The 20754-nt window shown below is 37.0% G+C and overlaps 1 protein-coding gene across 3 annotated transcripts in view; it reads left to right on the top strand.

Moving 5' to 3' along the window:
* Positions 1 to 20754, top strand: part of LOC117344912 (tensin-4-like) — a 193645-nt gene that overhangs the window by 57824 nt on the left and 115067 nt on the right. For all 3 annotated transcript variants that reach the window (XM_033907797.1, XM_033907795.1, XM_033907796.1), the window contains exons 3-4: positions 8536 to 8610; positions 14635 to 14781. In XM_033907797.1, the coding sequence (XP_033763688.1) occupies positions 8536 to 8610; positions 14635 to 14781 (222 nt within the window). The remainder of the gene's footprint in view (positions 1 to 8535; positions 8611 to 14634; positions 14782 to 20754) is intronic.

Genomic DNA, 20754 nt, shown 5'->3' with positions numbered 1-20754 from the left:
AATGTGTGTAGTCCCCAATGTTAATGTGTGTAGTCCCCAATGTTAATGTGTGTAGTCCCCAATGTTAATGTGTGTAGTCCTCAATGTTAATGTGTGTAGTCCTCAATGTTAATGTGTGTAGTCCCCAATGTTAATGTGTGTAGTCCCCAATGTTAATGTGTGTAGTCCCCAATGTTAATGTGTGTAGTCCCCAATGTTAATGTGTGTAGTCCCCAATGTTAATGTGTGTAGTCCCTCAATGTTAATGTGTGTAGTCCCCAATGTTAATGTGTGTAGTCCCCAATGTTAATGTGTGTAGTCCTCAATGTTAATGTGTGTAGTCCCCAATGTTAATGTGTGTAGTCCCCAATGTTAATGTGTGTAGTCCCCAATGTTAATGTGTGTAGTCCCCAATGTTAATGTGTGTAGTCCCCAATGTTAATGTGTGTAGTCCCCAATGTTAATGTGTGTAGTCCCCAATGTTAATGTGTGTAGTCCTCAATGTTAATGTGTGTAGTCCCCAATGTTAATGTGTGTAGTCCCCAATGTTAATGTGTGTAGTCCCCAATGTTAATGTGTGTAGTCCCCAATGTTAATGTGTGTAGTCCCCAATGTTAATGTGTGTAGTCCCCAATGTTAATGTGTGTAGTCCCCAATGTTAATGTGTGTAGTCCCTCAATGTTAATGTGTGTAGTCCTCAATGTTAATGTGTGTAGTCCCCAATGTTAATGTGTGTAGTCCTCAATGTTAATGTGTGTAGTCCCCAATGTTAATGTGTGTAGTCCCCAATGTTAATGTGTGTAGTCCCCAATGTTAATGTGTGTAGTCCTCAATGTTAATGTGTGTAGTCCCCAATGTTAATGTGTGTAGTCCCCAATGTTAATGTGTGTAGTCCCCAATGTTAATGTGTGTAGTCCCCAATGTTAATGTGTGTAGTCCCCAATGTTAATGTGTGTAGTCCTCAATGTTAATGTGTGTAGTCCCCAATGTTAATGTGTGTAGTCCCCAATGTTAATGTGTGTAGTCCCCAATGTTAATGTGTGTAGTCCCCAATGTTAATGTGTGTAGTCCCCAATGTTAATGTGTGTAGTCCCCAATGTTAATGTGTGTAGTCCCCAATGTTAATGTGTGTAGTCCCCAATGTTAATGTGTGTAGTCCCCAATGTTAATGTGTGTAGTCCCCAATGTTAATGTGTGTAGTCCCCAATGTTAATGTGTGTAGTCCCCAATGTTAATGTGTGTAGTCCCCAATGTTAATGTGTGTAGTCCCCAATGTTAATGTGTGTAGTCCCCAATGTTAATGTGTGTAGTCCTCAATGTTAATGTGTGTAGTCCTCAATGTTAATGTGTGTAGTCCCCAATGTTAATGTGTGTAGTCCCCAATGTTAATGTGTGTAGTCCCCAATGTTAATGTGTGTAGTCCCCAATGTTAATGTGTGTAGTCCCCAATGTTAATGTGTGTAGTCCCCAATGTTAATGTGTGTAGTCCCCAATGTTAATGTGTGTAGTCCCCAATGTTAATGTGTGTAGTCCCCAATGTTAATGTGTGTAGTCCCCAATGTTAATGTGTGTAGTCCCCAATGTTAATGTGTGTAGTCCCCAATGTTAATGTGTGTAGTCCCCAATGTTAATGTGTGTAGTCCCCAATGTTAATGTGTGTAGTCCCCAATGTTAATGTGTGTAGTCCCCAATGTTAATGTGTGTAGTCCTCAATGTTAATGTGTGTAGTCCCCAATGTTAATGTGTGTAGTCCCCAATGTTAATGTGTGTAGTCCCCAATGTTAATGTGTGTAGTCCCCAATGTTAATGTGTGTAGTCCCCAATGTTAATGTGTGTAGTCCCCAATGTTAATGTGTGTAGTCCCCAATGTTAATGTGTGTAGTCCCCAATGTTAATGTGTGTAGTCCCCAATGTTAATGTGTGTAGTCCCCAATGTTAATGTGTGTAGTCCCCAATGTTAATGTGTGTAGTCCCCAATGTTAATGTGTGTAGTCCCCAATGTTAATGTGTGTAGTCCCAATGTTAATGTGTGTAGTCCCCAATGTTAATGTGTGTAGTCCCCAATGTTAATGTGTGTAGTCCCCAATGTTAATGTGTGTAGTCCCCAATGTTAATGTGTGTAGTCCCCAATGTTAATGTGTGTAGTCCTCAATGTTAATGTGTGTAGTCCCCAATGTTAATGTGTGTAGTCCTCAATGTTAATGTGTGTAGTCCCCAATGTTAATGTGTGTAGTCCTCAATGTTAATGTGTGTAGTCCCCAATGTTAATGTGTGTAGTCCTCAATGTTAATGTGTGTAGTCCCCAATGTTAATGTGTGTAGTCCTCAATGTTAATGTGTGTAGTCCCCAATGTTAATGTGTGTAGTCCCCAATGTTAATGTGTGTAGTCCCCAATGTTAATGTGTGTAGTCCCCAATGTTAATGTGTGTAGTCCTCAATGTTAATGTGTGTAGTCCCCAATGTTAATGTGTGTAGTCCTCAATGTTAATGTGTGTAGTCCCCAATGTTAATGTGTGTAGTCCTCAATGTTAATGTGTGTAGTCCCCAATGTTAATGTGTGTAGTCCCCAATGTTAATGTGTGTAGTCCCTCAATGTTAATGTGTGTAGTCCTCAATGTTAATGTGTGTAGTCCCCAATGTTAATGTGTGTAGTCCCCAATGTTAATGTGTGTAGTCCCCAATGTTAATGTGTGTAGTCCCCAATGTTAATGTGTGTAGTCCCAATGTTAATGTGTGTAGTCCTCAATGTTAATGTGTGTAGTCCCCAATGTTAATGTGTGTAGTCCTCAATGTTAATGTGTGTAGTCCCCAATGTTAATGTGTGTAGTCCCCAATGTTAATGTGTGTAGTCCCCAATGTTAATGTGTGTAGTCCCCAATGTTAATGTGTGTAGTCCCCAATGTTAATGTGTGTAGTCCCCAATGTTAATGTGTGTAGTCCCCAATGTTAATGTGTGTAGTCCCCAATGTTAATGTGTGTAGTCCCCAATGTTAATGTGTGTAGTCCCCAATGTTAATGTGTGTAGTCCCCAATGTTAATGTGTGTAGTCCCCAATGTTAATGTGTGTAGTCCCCAATGTTAATGTGTGTAGTCCCCAATGTTAATGTGTGTAGTCCCCAATGTTAATGTGTGTAGTCCCCAATGTTAATGTGTGTAGTCCCCAATGTTAATGTGTGTAGTCCCCAATGTTAATGTGTGTAGTCCCCAATGTTAATGTGTGTAGTCCCCAATGTTAATGTGTGTAGTCCCCAATGTTAATGTGTGTAGTCCCCAATGTTAATGTGTGTAGTCCCCAATGTTAATGTGTGTAGTCCCCAATGTTAATGTGTGTAGTCCCCAATGTTAATGTGTGTAGTCCCCAATGTTAATGTGTGTAGTCCTCAATGTTAATGTGTGTAGTCCCCAATGTTAATGTGTGTAGTCCCAATGTTAATGTGTGTAGTCCCCAATGTTAATGTGTGTAGTCCCCAATGTTAATGTGTGTAGTCCTCAATGTTAATGTGTGTAGTCCCCAATGTTAATGTGTGTAGTCCCAATGTTAATGTGTGTAGTCCTCAATGTTAATGTGTGTAGTCCCCAATGTTAATGTGTGTAGTCCCCAATGTTAATGTGTGTAGTCCCCAATGTTAATGTGTGTAGTCCTCAATGTTAATGTGTGTAGTCCCCAATGTTAATGTGTGTAGTCCCCAATGTTAATGTGTGTAGTCCCCAATGTTAATGTGTGTAGTCCTCAATGTTAATGTGTGTAGTCCCCAATGTTAATGTGTGTAGTCCCCAATGTTAATGTGTGTAGTCCCAATGTTAATGTGTGTAGTCCCCAATGTTAATGTGTGTAGTCCCAATGTTAATGTGTGTAGTCCCCAATGTTAATGTGTGTAGTCCCCAATGTTAATGTGTGTAGTCCCCAATGTTAATGTGTGTAGTCCCAATGTTAATGTGTGTAGTCCCTCAATGTTAATGTGTGTAGTCCCCAATGTTAATGTGTGTAGTCCTCAATGTTAATGTGTGTAGTCCTCAATGTTAATGTGTGTAGTCCTCAATGTTAATGTGTGTAGTCCCCAATGTTAATGTGTGTAGTCCCCAATGTTAATGTGTGTAGTCCCCAATGTTAATGTGTGTAGTCCCCAATGTTAATGTGTGTAGTCCCCAATGTTAATGTGTGTAGTCCCCAATGTTAATGTGTGTAGTCCCCAATGTTAATGTGTGTAGTCCCCAATGTTAATGTGTGTAGTCCTCAATGTTAATGTGTGTAGTCCCCAATGTTAATGTGTGTAGTCCTCAATGTTAATGTGTGTAGTCCCCAATGTTAATGTGTGTAGTCCTCAATGTTAATGTGTGTAGTCCCCAATGTTAATGTGTGTAGTCCCTCAATGTTAATGTGTGTAGTCCCCAATGTTAATGTGTGTAGTCCTCAATGTTAATGTGTGTAGTCCCCAATGTTAATGTGTGTAGTCCCCAATGTTAATGTGTGTAGTCCTCAATGTTAATGTGTGTAGTCCCCAATGTTAATGTGTGTAGTCCCCAATGTTAATGTGTGTAGTCCTCAATGTTAATGTGTGTAGTCCTCAATGTTAATGTGTGTAGTCCTCAATGTTAATGTGTGTAGTCCCCAATGTTAATGTGTGTAGTCCCCAATGTTAATAAGTGTAGTCCTCAATGTTAATGTGTGTAGTCCCCAATGTTAATGTGTGTAGTCCCCAATGTTAATGTGTGTAGTCCCCAATGTTAATGTGTGTAGTCCACAATGTTAATGTCTATAGTCCCCAATGTTAATGTGTGTAGTCCCCAATGTTAATGTGTGTAGTCGCCAATGTTAATGTGTGTAGTCCCCAATGTTAATGTGTGTAGTCCCCAATGTTAATGTGTGTAGTCCTCAATGTTAATGTGTGTAGTCCCCAATGTTAATGTGTGTAGTCCTCAATATTAATGTGTGTAGTCCCCAATGTTAATGTCTATAGTCCCCAATGTTAATGTGTGTAGTCCCCAATGTTAATGTCTATAGTCCCCAATGTTAATGTGTGTAGTCCCCAATGTTAATGTGTGTAGTCGCCAATGTTAATGTGTGTAGTCCTCAATGTTAATGTCTATAGTCGCCAATGTTAATGTGTGTAGTCCTCAATGTTAATGTGTGTAGTCCTCAATGTTAATGTGTGTAGTCCTCAATGTTAATGTGTGTAGTCCTCAATGTTAATGTGTGTAGTCCTCAATGTTAATGTGTGTAGTCCCCAATGTTAATGTGTGTAGTCCCCAATGTTAATGTGTGTAGTCCCCAATGTTAATGTGTGTAGTCCCCAATGTTAATGTGTGTAGTCCCCAATGTTAATGTGTGTAGTCCCCAATGTTAATGTGTGTAGTCCCCAATGTTAATGTGTGTAGTCCCCAATGTTAATGTGTGTAGTCCCCAATGTTAATGTGTGTAGTCCTCAATGTTAATGTGTGTAGTCCCCAATGTTAATGTGTGTAGTCCCCAATGTTAATGTGTGTAGTCCCCAATGTTAATGTGTGTAGTCCCCAATGTTAATGTGTGTAGTCCCCAATGTTAATGTGTGTAGTCCCCAATGTTAATGTGTGTAGTCCCCAATGTTAATGTGTGTAGTCCCCAATGTTAATGTGTGTAGTCCCCAATGTTAATGTGTGTAGTCCCCAATGTTAATGTGTGTAGTCCTCAATGTTAATGTGTGTAGTCCTCAATGTTAATGTGTGTAGTCCCCAATGTTAATGTGTGTAGTCCTCAATGTTAATGTGTGTAGTCCTCAATGTTAATGTGTGTAGTCCTCAATGTTAATAAGTGTAATTAATGTTAATGTGTGTAGTCCCCAGTGTTAATGTGTGTAGTCCCTAATGTTAATGTGTGTAGTCCCCAGTGTTAATGTGTGTAGTCCCCAGTGTTAATGTGTGTAGTCCCTAATGTTAATGTGTGTAGTCCCCAATGTTAATGTGTGTAGTCCCCAATGTTAATGTGTGTAGTCCTCAATGTTAATGTGTGTAGTCCCCAGTGTTAATGTGTGTAGTCCTCAATGTTAATGTGTGTAATCCTCAATGTTAATGTGTGTAGTCCACAATGTTAATGTGTGTAGTCCCCAATGTTAATGTGTGTAGTCCCCAATGTTAATGTGTGTAGTCCCCAATGTTAATGTGTGTAGTCCCCAATGTTAATGTGTGTAGTCCCCAATGTTAATGTGTGTAGTCCCCAATGTTAATGTGTGTAGTCCCCAATGTTAATGTGTGTAGTCCTCAATGTTAATGTGTGTAGTCCTCAATGTTAATGTGTGTAGTCCCCAATGTTAATGTGTGTAGTCCCCAATGTTAATGTGTGTAGTCCCCAGTGTTAATGTGTGTAGTCCCCAATGTTAATGTGTGTAGTCCCCAATGTTAATGTGTGTAGTCCTCAATGTTAATGTGTGTAGTCCCCAATGTTAATGTGTGTAGTCCCCAATGTTAATGTGTGTAGTCCCCAATGTTAATGTGTGTAGTCCCCATGTTAATGTGTGTAGTCCCCAATGTTAATGTGTGTAGTCCCCAATGTTAATGTGTGTAGTCCCCAATGTTAATGTCTGTTGTCCCCAATGTTAATATGTGTAGTCCTCAATGTTATGTCTATTGTCCCCAATGTTTAAAGCTGGAATAAAATGGGTTTGGATAAAAATAACGCCCCAAGGAATTTGCATGACAAAAATTGAAAAAATTAGAACGCAATAATATTATTGTTCATTAAGTAATTTCTTCATAAGTTGGTGATATCTGGAAATGGTGAAATCTGGAATTGGTGATATCTGGGAATGGTGAAATCTGGAATTGGTGATATCTTGAAATGATGATATCTGGAAATGGTGATATCTGGAAATGATGAAATCTGGAATTGATTAAAAAAGATATAGAGATGATGCATAACCTCTGAATGAATTCTTTGTATGATTAAGCAACATGGATATTTCCATATATATCTGGCTGAAAAACATGGCAGTGTTTTATTACTATGTTAGGAAAACAATTTTTTTTCTGTTTTGATCAGAAGATTTGAGCTGAACACAGCTAGTTTCTACATCTGTACTGGTGTTGCTGTATAGAGGTCGGTGATGATCATTATATTCACAGCACAGCAACCATTTCCTGTCACTGAACATTTCCTAATTTTGTTTTGATAAAAAGGAGTTTCTAAATGCTTCTTAATTAATTTTGGATATGCCTTGATGAAAATTTCTATTTAAAGCTTGAGCACATTGATTTTAGGGCCAGAAATTATCTTAAGTGATCTGTATTGTGATAATAGTGGTCCTAAGGTGTTTATCAACAGAACGAGATTTCCTTGTAAACAGGACAAAATATTGAATTAACCTCTGATGCCCTATAAGAAGCTAATTAGAGAAAAAAATATAAACCTGACAATTCGAACGTTTTAAAATACATTTCAAGCAGTGAATATATAGTACAAAGAAATTAAAGGCGATCATGTTTCCTCTTGACTGCTTCATTTTAAACATTGATTAAATTATTAAAATATTTCCTTAAAGACATAAAAGATGGCGAACCATCCTGGTAGACCTGTGAGCAGGTTGAAAGTGCAGTTGCTTGAATTACTTAAAAGAAAAACTTCTCCTCTCATACTGCTGGATACGTTTTAACTAAATGTTATGAATGTTGGTTTAATTATAGCATCTTAATTATCTCATGAGTACAAAACTGCTATAAATAGATGTTTTAATTTTCCTGTGTGTTTTTAAACTACTTTTGAACAAAATGTATAATTCCCACTTTGAATGCATCCAGGTAGCATGACTTAGGTTCCTGTTGGTATAAATGAAACTGTGTGTGGTCCAATCCTTATCGAGGTAAATCTATACCTGGGATCCAGTATACATAGGCATTCATTGCATATCAACCTTATAATGCAAGTTAACATTTCATTTGATTTCATTACATTTTTTGTCTCTTTTTAAATCAGAGGAGATTTATTTTTGAAAATGGAGAAGTTATCATTTTTTGTTTGGCCTACATTAGAATTGACTGATGAACCAGAAAATAACCTAGCTTCCCTTTTCTCTAAACCTTTTGAAATGACAAATATTAATAAGAAAAAAAAAAAAAAAACCCAAGCCAGCCAATCTTCAGAGAGGAAGAGTACTAAAGGAACCCTGGTTATGTAACGGAACCAAAAATAAATGAGACGGCCACAAGGAGAGTTTATCTGTTATAAGGACACCTCAAGGTCAAGAGAGTTTATCTGTTATAGGGACATCTCAAGGTCAAGAGAGTTTATCTGTTATAGGGACACCTCAAGGTCAAGAGAGTTTATCTGTTAGGTATCTCAGAAAATTTAAAGTCATACCTTAAGTGGAACAGCCAACTGATCTGTCATGTCTGTGTTGACTTTGATAATAATATTGATAACAGAGTTTTAGAATGTTTCCTACCTCCAGTATGAGGTGCTGTCTGTGACCACGTAGGTAACCTGTGTAATAACCATGTATATCAGGATTGGCTGTATATTTATGAATTAATATTCTAAATAACATGTAAATGTCAGATCAGTGAAAAGTTTGCCTTTTTTTTTTTCAGACGGTGGACAAAAGTAAGAAGGTGCTGTTGGTCATCTCACTGTCAGGGATCAAAGTGTGCAGCAGCAATGGGGAGGTAACTCTGTCATACAATACTGTACTACTTATATGTAATATAGTTGTTTGGTTTTGTTCCTACCAACAGCTATGGTTATTTAAGGATGGCCTCACCTGTGTGTGTTAGATGCATGTGTGAAGTGTATATTCGTGAGTTTGCAATTCTCATTGTGATAGTGCGGAACTGATGCCAACTTTATAGTGCTACCTCACTGAAGCATACTGCTGAAGACACTCAGCAGGACACCTCACCTCACTTGATACTGTCAACAGACAAACCAGTTGTCCCACTCCTGAAATGCTGAGCATTAAGCAAGAGAAATGCATTGCATCCTTATGTTGTAGTACCTCATAGCAAAATCAGACTAAAATATTAGCAGATACCTCATAGCCGAATTAGACTTAATTTTAACACATATCTCCTTGCCGAATTAGACTGAAATTTTAGCACCTCATTTCTGAATTAGACTGAAATTATAACACCTCATAGCTGAATTAGACTGAAATTTTAGCACATACCTCCTTGCCGAATTAGACTGAAATTTTAGCACCTCACAGCCAAATTAGACTGAAATTTCAACACCTCACAGCCAAATTAGACTGAAATTTTAGCACCTCATAGCTGAATTAGACTGAAATTTTAACACCTCACAGCCAAATTAGACTGAAATTTTAGCACCTCATTGCTGAATTAGACTGAAATTTTAACACTTCACAGCCAAATTAGACTGAAATTTTAGCACCTCATTGCTGAATTAGACTGAAATTTTAACACCTCACAGCCAAATTAGACTGAAATTTTAGCACCTCGCAGCCAAAGACTGAAATTTTAGCACCTCATAGCCAAATTAGACTGAAATTTTAGCTCATACCTCCTTGCCAAATTAGACTGAAATTTTAACACCTCACAGCCGAATTAGACTGAAATTTTAGCCCCTCATTGCTGAATTAGACTGAAATTTTAACACCTCACAGTCAAATTAGACTGAAATTTTAGCACCTCACAGCCAAAGACTGAAATTTTAGCACCTCATTGTTGAATTAGACTGAAATTTTAACACCTCACAGCCAAATTAGACTGAAATTTTAGCACCTCATAGCCAAATTAGACTTAATTTGGACCAGACTAGTGCCATAATGAATTAATACTTCGGCGATGCTTGCCAAAGAGCAGAATGCTTTAAGTGCTAAAATTGCTTAAGTATCATAACCACTAAAAAATGTACATTTACAGTATATTACTGACCGGGGATTTCATGCTGTGACAATCATCCTTATTGCTGGAACCACCAAACTTTGTACATGGACAGGCAGAATCCTTATTGCTCATCATCAGATCTGTTATTTTTGTGGATTTAACTTGAAATCAAAATCCTCGTGTATTCAAAAATAATTCTGCAATATGCAATTGTATACTACATCTTTGGCCTTGACCTTGTGATTATTAGTGAGAAATGTTGTGTATCTCCTATATTGACTACTAGACCATTATACATGACAATTTAATGATGATTTGGATGAGATTACAACAGCTTCAGCTGCTGGGCCGTGAAATTTAAGCAATATGTTCATCTCACTGTACAGCTGTTCACATGAATTGTTATGTAATAGTGGAAATCTACAGTCTGAAAAGATATAGCCTATCATTACAAAAAACCCAAACACATGTAGATATACCGGTATCATGGACAGATGTTGGACAATGTGATCTATCACTCCATTAATTGGTGAAGCAATTTCACTTTCTATAAAATACCCACACTGCATGTCTTATTACGTAACCGTAAATTCCACGATTAGTCTTCGTAAAAACTAGTTTTTAATGACATTTATAGACAATATATTAGACAATATATTTGTTTTAAAAGCATTAACATGTCATTTTTAAGATGTTACCACTGCAATGGTAGCCAGATGTATCTGTGAAATATGTGACTTTACATGCGAGCTCCTTTGTGGTGGTTCATGGTGTTATGAATACATAGGATCGTGTTGGAGCATTAATTACATACATCATCTGAACAAGCTGTACAAGTTAGTAACATGGAGGCCTCTGGGGATAATTAATGATACTAATGACTGGTCCAGGTGTGGAATACAGCTTACAAAAATAATTCAGGACAGAAAAAAATAATATGATAGTTACCGAGATTTCTGTTGGACCATATCATAATAAACAGGATATTTTTACTTTGTATAGAAAATATTTGGTACATGGAAAAAATATTATAATTAGTGGAATATTGTAATATTCAATATTATATGTTAAGTGGGATCTGCTGTATATAACAGCAGAGCAAGTGTATATTAAATAGCTGCCAATTCATACTCAAGAGTACAAATGCATGTATGTAGTTGATGGCAGATGTTAATTGGCATCAGAACTGTGCAGGCTCTTTTTATTTGACTTATTTACATTTAAACATATATTATTTCAACAATTAACTGTTTAGTATGTCACTCAGTATAGTTAATTGATATGTATATGTTTAGCCTATTATTAACAAATAATCATTACTTCCTCTGAGCTTTATTATGGCATTCATGTGCACATGAATGCCACTGATAGATGTGATTGGGAGAAGAGTTCTGATAAGTGATTCCAGAAACAAAATCTATATTTTTTGCAGCAATGACATGTCAGTGACAGACTTGTAGGTAGTTTGTGTTTGAAATATTATACATAAAGATGACCTTTGTGGTGACCTTTATATGTGAAATAGGAGCCAGCAGGCTGACCTTAGTGACCTACACTGACCACAAATAATACCCCTTGACCAGTGTGTTTACACTGAGGAAATCTATATTATTTGTCCTTTCTAACATGTCTGTCCAGTGTGACAGAAGCTGAGCCAGATCAGATGTCCCACAAACCACAAACATATATCTCCTTGTCCAGCCATCCTGTCTTCCTGGTTCAGTCTGATCAACATTTAGGTATTAGGATATATTTAGGTTGACAGAATAAATTGGTGTGACAAATCACCTATCATGGTAATTGACCCCATATGTCTGCTATCAACAGTGATTGTTTGTCTGGGACGGGATATGGAATACATGCATCACATCTATTTTCTTCCATGTTAAGATATAAAGACTGTTTCCCAGTCCAGATTTTGTGTTATGGCAAGTAGAGTGACATCTCAAAGTATGAACAGATAGCTGGGCAAATGATCATTTTGATCATGGTTATATATTGAGTTAATCAGTCAGTGTTAAGGATAACTTAGCTAATGCTAAATTTCTTCGGTCAACATTCGTTACCAAAGGTAGTGTAATTACAGACCAGGAAAGCTGGAGACAGGTACTCATATTAAGTTATCTCACTATGGGGGGACAACTCAGTCCAGTTTCTGCCTTAGTCCAACAAACTGATAAAATTAGTAGCAACTTCCACAGGGCATAAGCTCAATGAAAGTATCAAAATTTTCTCTGATATTTTAAGTGTATGATAGATTTAGCGTTTGATATATACAAGAGTTCTTTGTTAAATGAAATATTTTGTGCCAATACTGCTCACTGTGTTAAGAGCGATTATGATGGGCACAGGTTCAGGGGATAGATTTACACATGGACCATTAAATTCAATTAAACCCATTGTAAAATTTTGTTTGTGGTGGGACAGGATGGTGCACACTCATGGCATGGGCTAGTCATAGGAGAATGCACAGGCACAATACATAATGACTTTGTCCATTAGAGGCCACACTGGACAATAACATCAATTGATTAAATCAGTAAAGTAGCCTTTATATTTCTATAGGGTAAAAAATGATAATCTGATAATAGGGCGTGAGGGTTATCAGGCAGTCAGCACTTGTTAGTGATCTGTGATAAACATTTTTGTTGACATCTGCACATAGCATCTTGGTCAAGTAAAAGCTTGGTTAGCTTATTGAGGTCAAGTAAAAGCTTTGTTAGCTTATTGAGGTCAAGTAAAAACTTGGTTAGCTTATCATCTATGTCAAGTAAAAGCTTAAATAATGTAAGAAGAAGGAGTAATGAAAAATACCCTGCCTGCACTGAGGTTTAATCAAAGTGTACATCCTACCACAAGGCTGAAGGCAAAATCCCAAATCCTTCCTTTATATATAGTCTTTGCCCCCAAAGAAGACCATAACCCATGGCCAAGTTCTTTTTAATTCAAAAAGCTAGCTATAGGCCTCTTTATTTCCGATAGAATATATACTTGTAGTGGTCATGATCGAATGGCATCAAATATAACCTGGCCATGCTGGGGTTCAAACCAGCAACCTTTCACTCTCTTCATCCTACAATAATAGGATGGAGTAATGAAAAATAACCTGTCCATGCTGGGGTTCAAACCTGTTTTTGAGCAACTCCTCACTCTCTTCATCCTACGAGGGAGGAATTTCCCACTAATAATTATAAAACCTGAGCTTAAGTAAGGTGACCTAAACTTATACAAAGCTTTGATCTCATATACACGAGACCTTTATGTGAAGTTGATTAATTGAGAAAGAGAATGCAAAATTTACTTTTACAAATTATCAGATATTTCTCACTTATCATTTAGCTATAACCTAGATATTATCATAAATTATGATCACAGATCTACCTGGTTGATCACACCTGGCAGAGTTGTTACCAGTTGTAGGTTGTCATTGTTTTGATTGGAAAGTCATAGGGTCAAAAGTCAAGGGTCAAGGTCAAAGTTCTGTTTCTCTTCTGTATCAATTCAACATTTTTTATGGCATTGAGAAAGAAAGTTAGTCATAATTAAACAAGAGGTAAAACTGATCCAAGTAAATGTTAACAGAGCAAATGTCAAGGTCGTTGATTCTATAAAGGTCAAGGTAAAATCTTGTGATTATTGGTGGGAAACCTATGAGAAGATAATAAAAGTCATTGTCTATTTAAGGGTGCATATGATTGTAATAGGAAAAAAAATAGTTGATCATCCCCAGATTTATAGTGTAAAGTAAGGTAATTTTGACTTTATGTCCAATGTAAATACTTTATAAGTAAGGTACCTAATGCATTGACTTGATTACATGTATATAGATCAGCTATCAAAGTAAACACACCAACAACATGTTATCCATTAATACATTTCCATACATTGAAGATTCTTAAGTATCATTTCAAGAGAACTTTTTGAATGAGATATAATTATATGAGGTGAATAGTGGCCCAATGTGTTGAAGAGCTGTTACTACTTTACTAGTTATGGTAGAATTTGACACTTGGTTTGATATCTTTACACTGGTGTGTATATATATATCTACCAATGTCCTGTCACCAGACACTGGCACACTTATGTCTTAGTATAGAAACTCAAGTTTTCAGGCATCTTCACGACTCTAACATCCAGTATTGCTGTGTGTGACTGAGAATCCTAACGGGATTAATATGTAGGTGGAATGTTGTCTTAATGTTTTCATGCATCTTCACAACTCTAACATCCAGTTTGACTGTGTGTGACTGAGAATCCTGACAGGATTAATATGTAGGTGGAATGTTGTCTTAATGTTTTCATGCATCTTCACAACTCTAACATCCAGTTTGACTGTGTGTGACTGAGAATCCTGACAGGATTAATATGTAGGTGGAATGTTGTCTTAATGTTTTCATGCATCTTCACGACTCTAACATCCAGTTTTACCGTGTGTGACTGAGAATCCTGACAGGATTAATATGTAGGTGGAATGTTGTTTTAAACATTGCTGTTGTATTTACATCACATTTGACCTTGTAGCTTAAAAGTGCAATTGCTTTGACTGAGACATTCATGAGTGTGTATGTACTTATATAGATCTGGGACCTATACAACATCCTGAATTGATACATGTACATATATTTACTGTAGCCTTGACTTTTACTTAAGGTAAAGTAATGCTGTCTTGAACTTTCAACACAAGTTTATATTCCATTTAACCCTGATTTGTCAGATAACCTTGACTTTTGAGAACAGATGACCTTGACTTGTCTATAAAGAGTAAATATAATGCCTTTGATATATTTGAATCTGACCTTGACCTTGCTAAAGTGTGAATATTAACTTCAACCTTGACTTTTCCAGAGTGTGTACATGGCCCATGCCCTGAAGCGGATTTCCTATGCAACATGTGATCCAGACCACTGCCAGTTTTCCTTCCTGGCGCGGGAACCCAAGGGACATATCAACCTTCAGTTCTGTCACGCCTTCATCACCAGTACATCAGAGGAGGTAGGTACCCAGTCACTTTATGTAACACCATCATATCAGTTTTACTTTTCTCAGAAATGGTGTATAGTTAGTGTCAGAGAAATGCTCTACTTAATTGGCAGTACATGATGTGCTTGGTTTTAGATCTCGGCCAGATACAGTATTAAGTTTGTTTGTTGGGTTTATCACCGTGAACAGCCCAGATAATTTTTGAGGTTGGGTCTTCTTGTAGTAGTTAGTGACTACCTCATCTCGCTGAACAACATACTAAAGGCCAGTCCCATACCATCCAGACCAAAGTGGGTAAAGTGTCTTTTAGTATCAGAGAAAGGTAATCATACAATTGATTTAATGAAAATCATGGTACAATTAAGTCTCTTTCAACGTTCTTAAAACTGTAAGTTGCTTTCCTGTGAATTCTATGCTCATAACATGATCTAATACAAATGGTGTCCTGATGTAGGTCATTTAAGCATTTTGGCAAAGCTGAAACTTGTCAAACTTTATATTGATAAAAATGTGTCCCCAAACTGTCAGCTAAGTCTGACCTTAATTGACCCCGGTTTTGTCAGTGGCTGACACAAAAGAGTTTGCATGGGCCCAGTGCGATTTTACTGGTGTTCCTGGTGGGGCAGCTATTCTGTGAAGAGTGAAAGGTTAATATTTTGGTGAACATTATTAATAATTTATCATATCAAGGCAATTCTAAAAAAGCACATGCTGGAAAAGTCACAAATGTTCAGGTTAGTCTTGATTGGTGTACGCTGCACATCCATAAGTCGATCTGATTGAGTATATGTTTGTCCATGCCTGTTAGTGTATTATATCCAGCAATATTTCTGGAAAGTGTAAATCCAGCAATATTTCTGGAAAGTGTAAATCCAGCAATATTTCAGGAAAGTGTAAATCCAGCAATATTTCAGGAAAGTGTTAATCCAGCAATATTTCAGGAAAGTGTAAATCCAGCAACATTTCAGGAAAGTGTTAATCCAGCAATATTTCAGGAAAGTGTATTATTTCCAGCAATATTTCAGGAAAGTGTATTATTTCCAGCAATATTTCAGGAAAGAGAACCAGAAGAAGTGTAATGCTGAAATGTTTTTTTTATGGCTTTACTGGAACTCGTTCTTGTCCTGCTCGTATATCACCATGGTGATGTGTAAATCATTGCAGATAACAGTGATGATGATGATGATTTATCGACTGTAGCAGGTTTAAGAAATCAACAGGATGTTATCTACACATACAACTTTTCTATTGTTATTTATTTGTATGCGTTTTCGGATTTATCTTTTATTTTTCTATGGGATTCTGAATTAAAAAGTGAAATGGCTTCCATATCCTATGATTCAGTAGGCTGAATACACCAGCTCAGACTCTGTATCATTTATATTTTTTTTCCAATATCTGATGATGTAATACATGGTGTTTGGTAGCAGTCTCTGACAGCAGCAAATATTGGCAGTGGGATGCAAGAGGGATGAACCGAAAATTTTAAAAAGTTATGAATTCCAAGGTTCCTATTTGTTTTCCAACTCACTGCAAATACTAATTATAATGGAGAGCATTCATCTATACATTATCATGCTCCCTATAGCATTTGTATGGTGAAAAAGGGACTTGGAGAGCATTAAAGAACGAGTGTAGAGCCGAGGACGCCCGGCCCAGGACGCCTGTATAAATCATTAGGTACCACATCACCCCCATGTTTTAGTAACCATTTAATTCAATGCTTCCCCCATGTTTTACAGCCTCGAGGAAACGCACACCAACAGTACATTTCTATTTGTACCTGTATTTATCTGTCCCCTGTGATTGAGTTTCGCCTAATTTCATTATTTGTTTCCATCATTTTAAAGTCGATCTCCATCAAGCTGATGTAATGCGTCTCGGTGATATTACAGCCATGCCCTGAAATGTGCTTAAGATGATTGACTCCTATCCAAACATAGCCTTCCCATGAAATATTTCTGTGTTTTTGTTTAGGAGTAAGTATGAGGTATATTCTGAGTCTTAGTTATATGTATTCTGTTATATGTAAATCTATAACAGTATAACGTATATAATGGTGAGATTTTTAACTGCAGTGTATCATCAATTTAGATTTTTAACTGCAGTGTATAATCAATTTGTCTCTGAGATTGATCATAGGTATCAAGGGTTATATGGAAAAACATCCATCATAATCCCGACGACGGTCAATATAAACCCCAGAAAATGGTCAATATAAACCCCAGACAATAGTCAATATAAACCCCAGACGATGGTCAATATAAACCCCAGACGATGGTCAATATAAACCCCAGAAAATGGTCAATATAAACCCAGAAAATGGTCAATATAATCATAAACGACGGTCAATATAAACCCCAGACGACGGTCAATATAAACCCCAGAAAATGGTCAATATAAACCCAGAAAATGGTCAATATAATCATAAACGACGGTCAATATAAACCCCAGACGACGGTCAATATAAACCCCAGACAATGGTCAATATAAACCCCAGAAAATGGTCAATATTAACCCCAGACAATGGTCAATATAAACCCAGAAAATGGTCAATATAATCATAAACGACGGTCAATATAAACCCCAGATGATGGTCAATATAAACCCCAGACAATGGTCAATATAAACCCCAGTCGATGGTCAATATAAACCCCAGATGATTGTCAATATAAACCCCAGACAATGGTCAATATAAACCCCAGATGATATATAATATTAAGTCAGCATTTAATTGAATCCATATCTTTTGCTTGATTAAATTCCTTGGAGTACCATTGTATTTCAAGCAATAATAAGTCTGTAAGCTCCAAATTCATCCTCATAGAATTTTGCCATTTGTATGGACACCTTCCTTTAAGTTTGGTGCCTTCCCTGAACAATTGAATTTTAAACAAAAAATTTATAAAACAAAAATGTTGTCATTGATATTGCGGCCTCACTTTAATTCCTTTTTGAATAAAACCTTAAATTCAAGTGAGTGATAATCATGAGACTTCCTGTAGAAGTTTAACCAATGATTGACAGGCCTGTTTGGATGTTTGATTGAGTGACTGGATGAGATCATCCTCCTCCACCTGTCAATCACAGCCCCCAGGTACCTGTAGTACCTGTAATGGTACCTGGTCATTTGTCATTAGTACAGGTATGATTCAGGTGTCTGGTTAGGTCTCGGTGGATGTACTACGAGGACCACGTATTTGTATCAATTTGTATGCCGTCAATGTTTCCATTGTGACATCAAATGGTATGTAACTCTTAAAAACTAAGGCACCGTGTGACTGGCAGTATAAAATGGTATGTAATCACTTAAAAACTAATATGGCGCAGAGCTAACCTAACTACTATAGGTTTATGTTGTGGATTATAAGAAATTAATGTTTTTGTCACAGCCCAGTTACTGTCCTTTTCTTGAAAGTTGAGGATTTAGTGAACAAGTTTGAAAAACAATGATTTGTCAATGTGTAGGCCGTAATCCTGTAATCTGATATCAAATTAACTATTTATAAGTATTATTTTGAACTCCATGTTGTCAAATACCTAAACATCGCTTTGTCAGTATTGTAGAACAACTTTTATCTGCAAGGGAAATTTAATCAATTATTTTCATAACAGGCAGCTGCATGTTATGAAAATAATTGATTAAAGTTCCCTGGGCAGCTTTACTACACTAATAAAAGTGATGACCTTAAGTTTGTAATTAGAATAATGACCTTAGTTTTTTTTAATAACCTTGAGGTAGTTGAATTTGATGACCTTGAGGTAGTTTGATTTGTTGACCTTGAGATTTGTTTTGATGACCTTGAGATAGTTTGATTTGTTGACCTTGAGTTTTTTAATGACCTTGAGATAGTTTGATTTGATGACCTTGATATTTGTTTTGATGACCTTGAGATAGTTTGATTTGATGACCTTAATATTTGTTTTGATGACCTTGAGGTAGTTTGATTTGTTGACCTTGAGGTAGTTTGATTTGATGACCTTGAGTTTGTTCACTGACCTTGATGCTGTTATCAAAAGGTAGCTGGAGAGGACAAATTCATGAGTGGGATATTAAGGAATTTTCTTTCATGTTGATTTCTGTGTTTTTGTTCCCACTTGACTACAAGTAGCACTTGCTGTGGGTATACTTATTACCATACTTGGCCATTTGATATCCCAGATTGTCAGGGCTACAACTTGAGGTCAGCAGACATTTGACCTTGACGTACTCTGACCCCCTCAATAAACAGTATTTGTAGTGTGTAGTAGGTAGGTCAGTGTGTACTGTATAGTAGTTGGTTGGTAAGCACTAATGAGTTTTGACCACATTCAGTCTCCTTCCTGTCTATATCAGATGTTTGATCTGACATCATGCTATAGTATATAGTTATGGGTTATATACATGGGTCTCTACTTTGTTTGGTTTGGTTTTGTGTAATGGGAAGGAGTAATGAAAATTACCCTGCCCACACTGGGGCTCGAGCTAGCGACCTCTCGCTCTCAAGGCAAACATCCTACCACTAGCACTGGTAACTGTAAAAGTCTGAATTTTGGCGAAAAATCTGAGTTTTAAAATACATATCTGAATTTCAGCCGAAAAGTCTTAGTTTTTCAGATATACATTTTATATTCTGATAAGTTGGGGGGAACTCAGATAAGTATTATAAAATTCCGATTTGCATGCTGGAATTCAGATATGTTGGGTAAAATTCAGATGTTTTCTTATTTGTGCCGGCGAGAGCAGCACGGGGTTTCACACCTCCCGCGGAGCCGGGATTTCATGGTCCACCGGCACCAGCTTACCTTTACCTGTGCTGTATAAATCATCCGCGTGTGACTCGATCGGTCACCAATATAGACTATCCTACATCGGTCGCTGTAAACTTCAACATTACGGCCGGTAAAGTGTTTTATTTGTGATTGTCTTCGTCTGTTTTCAGTGTAATGACCAGTGTCGTTGTTCCGTGTGTTGCGTGTGTTTGATACTTTTCTACCTCCGATAAGAAAAGATCTGACTGGTGCAGTGATGCAATCGGACCGACGACGTTTTGTACAAGGGCATATCACAATCGACAACCAATATCTCTTATTTCCAATTGGTATCTAAGCTTAATTAAAATGATATTCTCAATAAATCTGTTCACGTGTTGTGATCTGTTGAAACAGTCGGTTCGTAACGTAAGTAGCCGCCCATATGTACAGTACTGTGCAGTGCGTAATTAATAAAAATCGTGTGTTGATACCGATATTCACACTGTTATCGACCTAATATTAACTATATATGCGCTGGTTAGCATACATTTAACGTAAAAAACGGACCCAATCCCACATTGTATCCTTATTTTTGTGTGTATTTTTCACCCGTTCGATAGCTTGTTGTCACAGGACTAGTTATACGTCTGGCCGAACACAGCGCCAGCAGGCGGTCTATTTTAAGACCGATCAAAAGGCATACTTACGCAGTGTGTCGCCGTAAGTGTCGTGTTCTCTTTGACATTTTCATAATTGTCTTAGGGAGCAGGTTCGTTATATCATAATTGTGTTTACGTTAATATAACACTATTGCCATTTTCTTGTTTCAGGTGTCCGAGAACTGAAAACATCAAACCAACTTTCTTACCAGTTGCCTTTCCTGTATCTAGCCCTGGCGATTCTGACTATCTTTGTTCAGTTCAAACACACTCTTACAATTTGATCATTTTTGAATAATTTGATATGTGCATCGTGTAAAATTTTGACAAATTTCTTGATATACTGGGACGTATATTCTAAATAAATGGTATACGTAAATATTATACCGACACATATAATGTATCATGCTAATTTTCTGAATAGTACTTGCATGTGTATCGTTTATCGTAATGTTAATACTTTTGTGAAATGTAACAGGACGGGATATATTGTTCATCAGGATAACTTTCTATTAATAATGGGCCGTATTTTACCATATTGGGTCACATTTTGATAATTCATTGAAGCAGAACAGGACGAAGCGCACAGCGT

This window comes from Pecten maximus, chromosome 16 (genome assembly GCF_902652985.1).
Source record: "Pecten maximus chromosome 16, xPecMax1.1, whole genome shotgun sequence".
NCBI lineage: Eukaryota > Metazoa > Mollusca > Bivalvia > Pectinida > Pectinidae > Pecten > Pecten maximus.
Note: the sequence above shows the minus strand (reverse complement) of the source record. Positions and strands in the feature narration are given on the sequence as shown.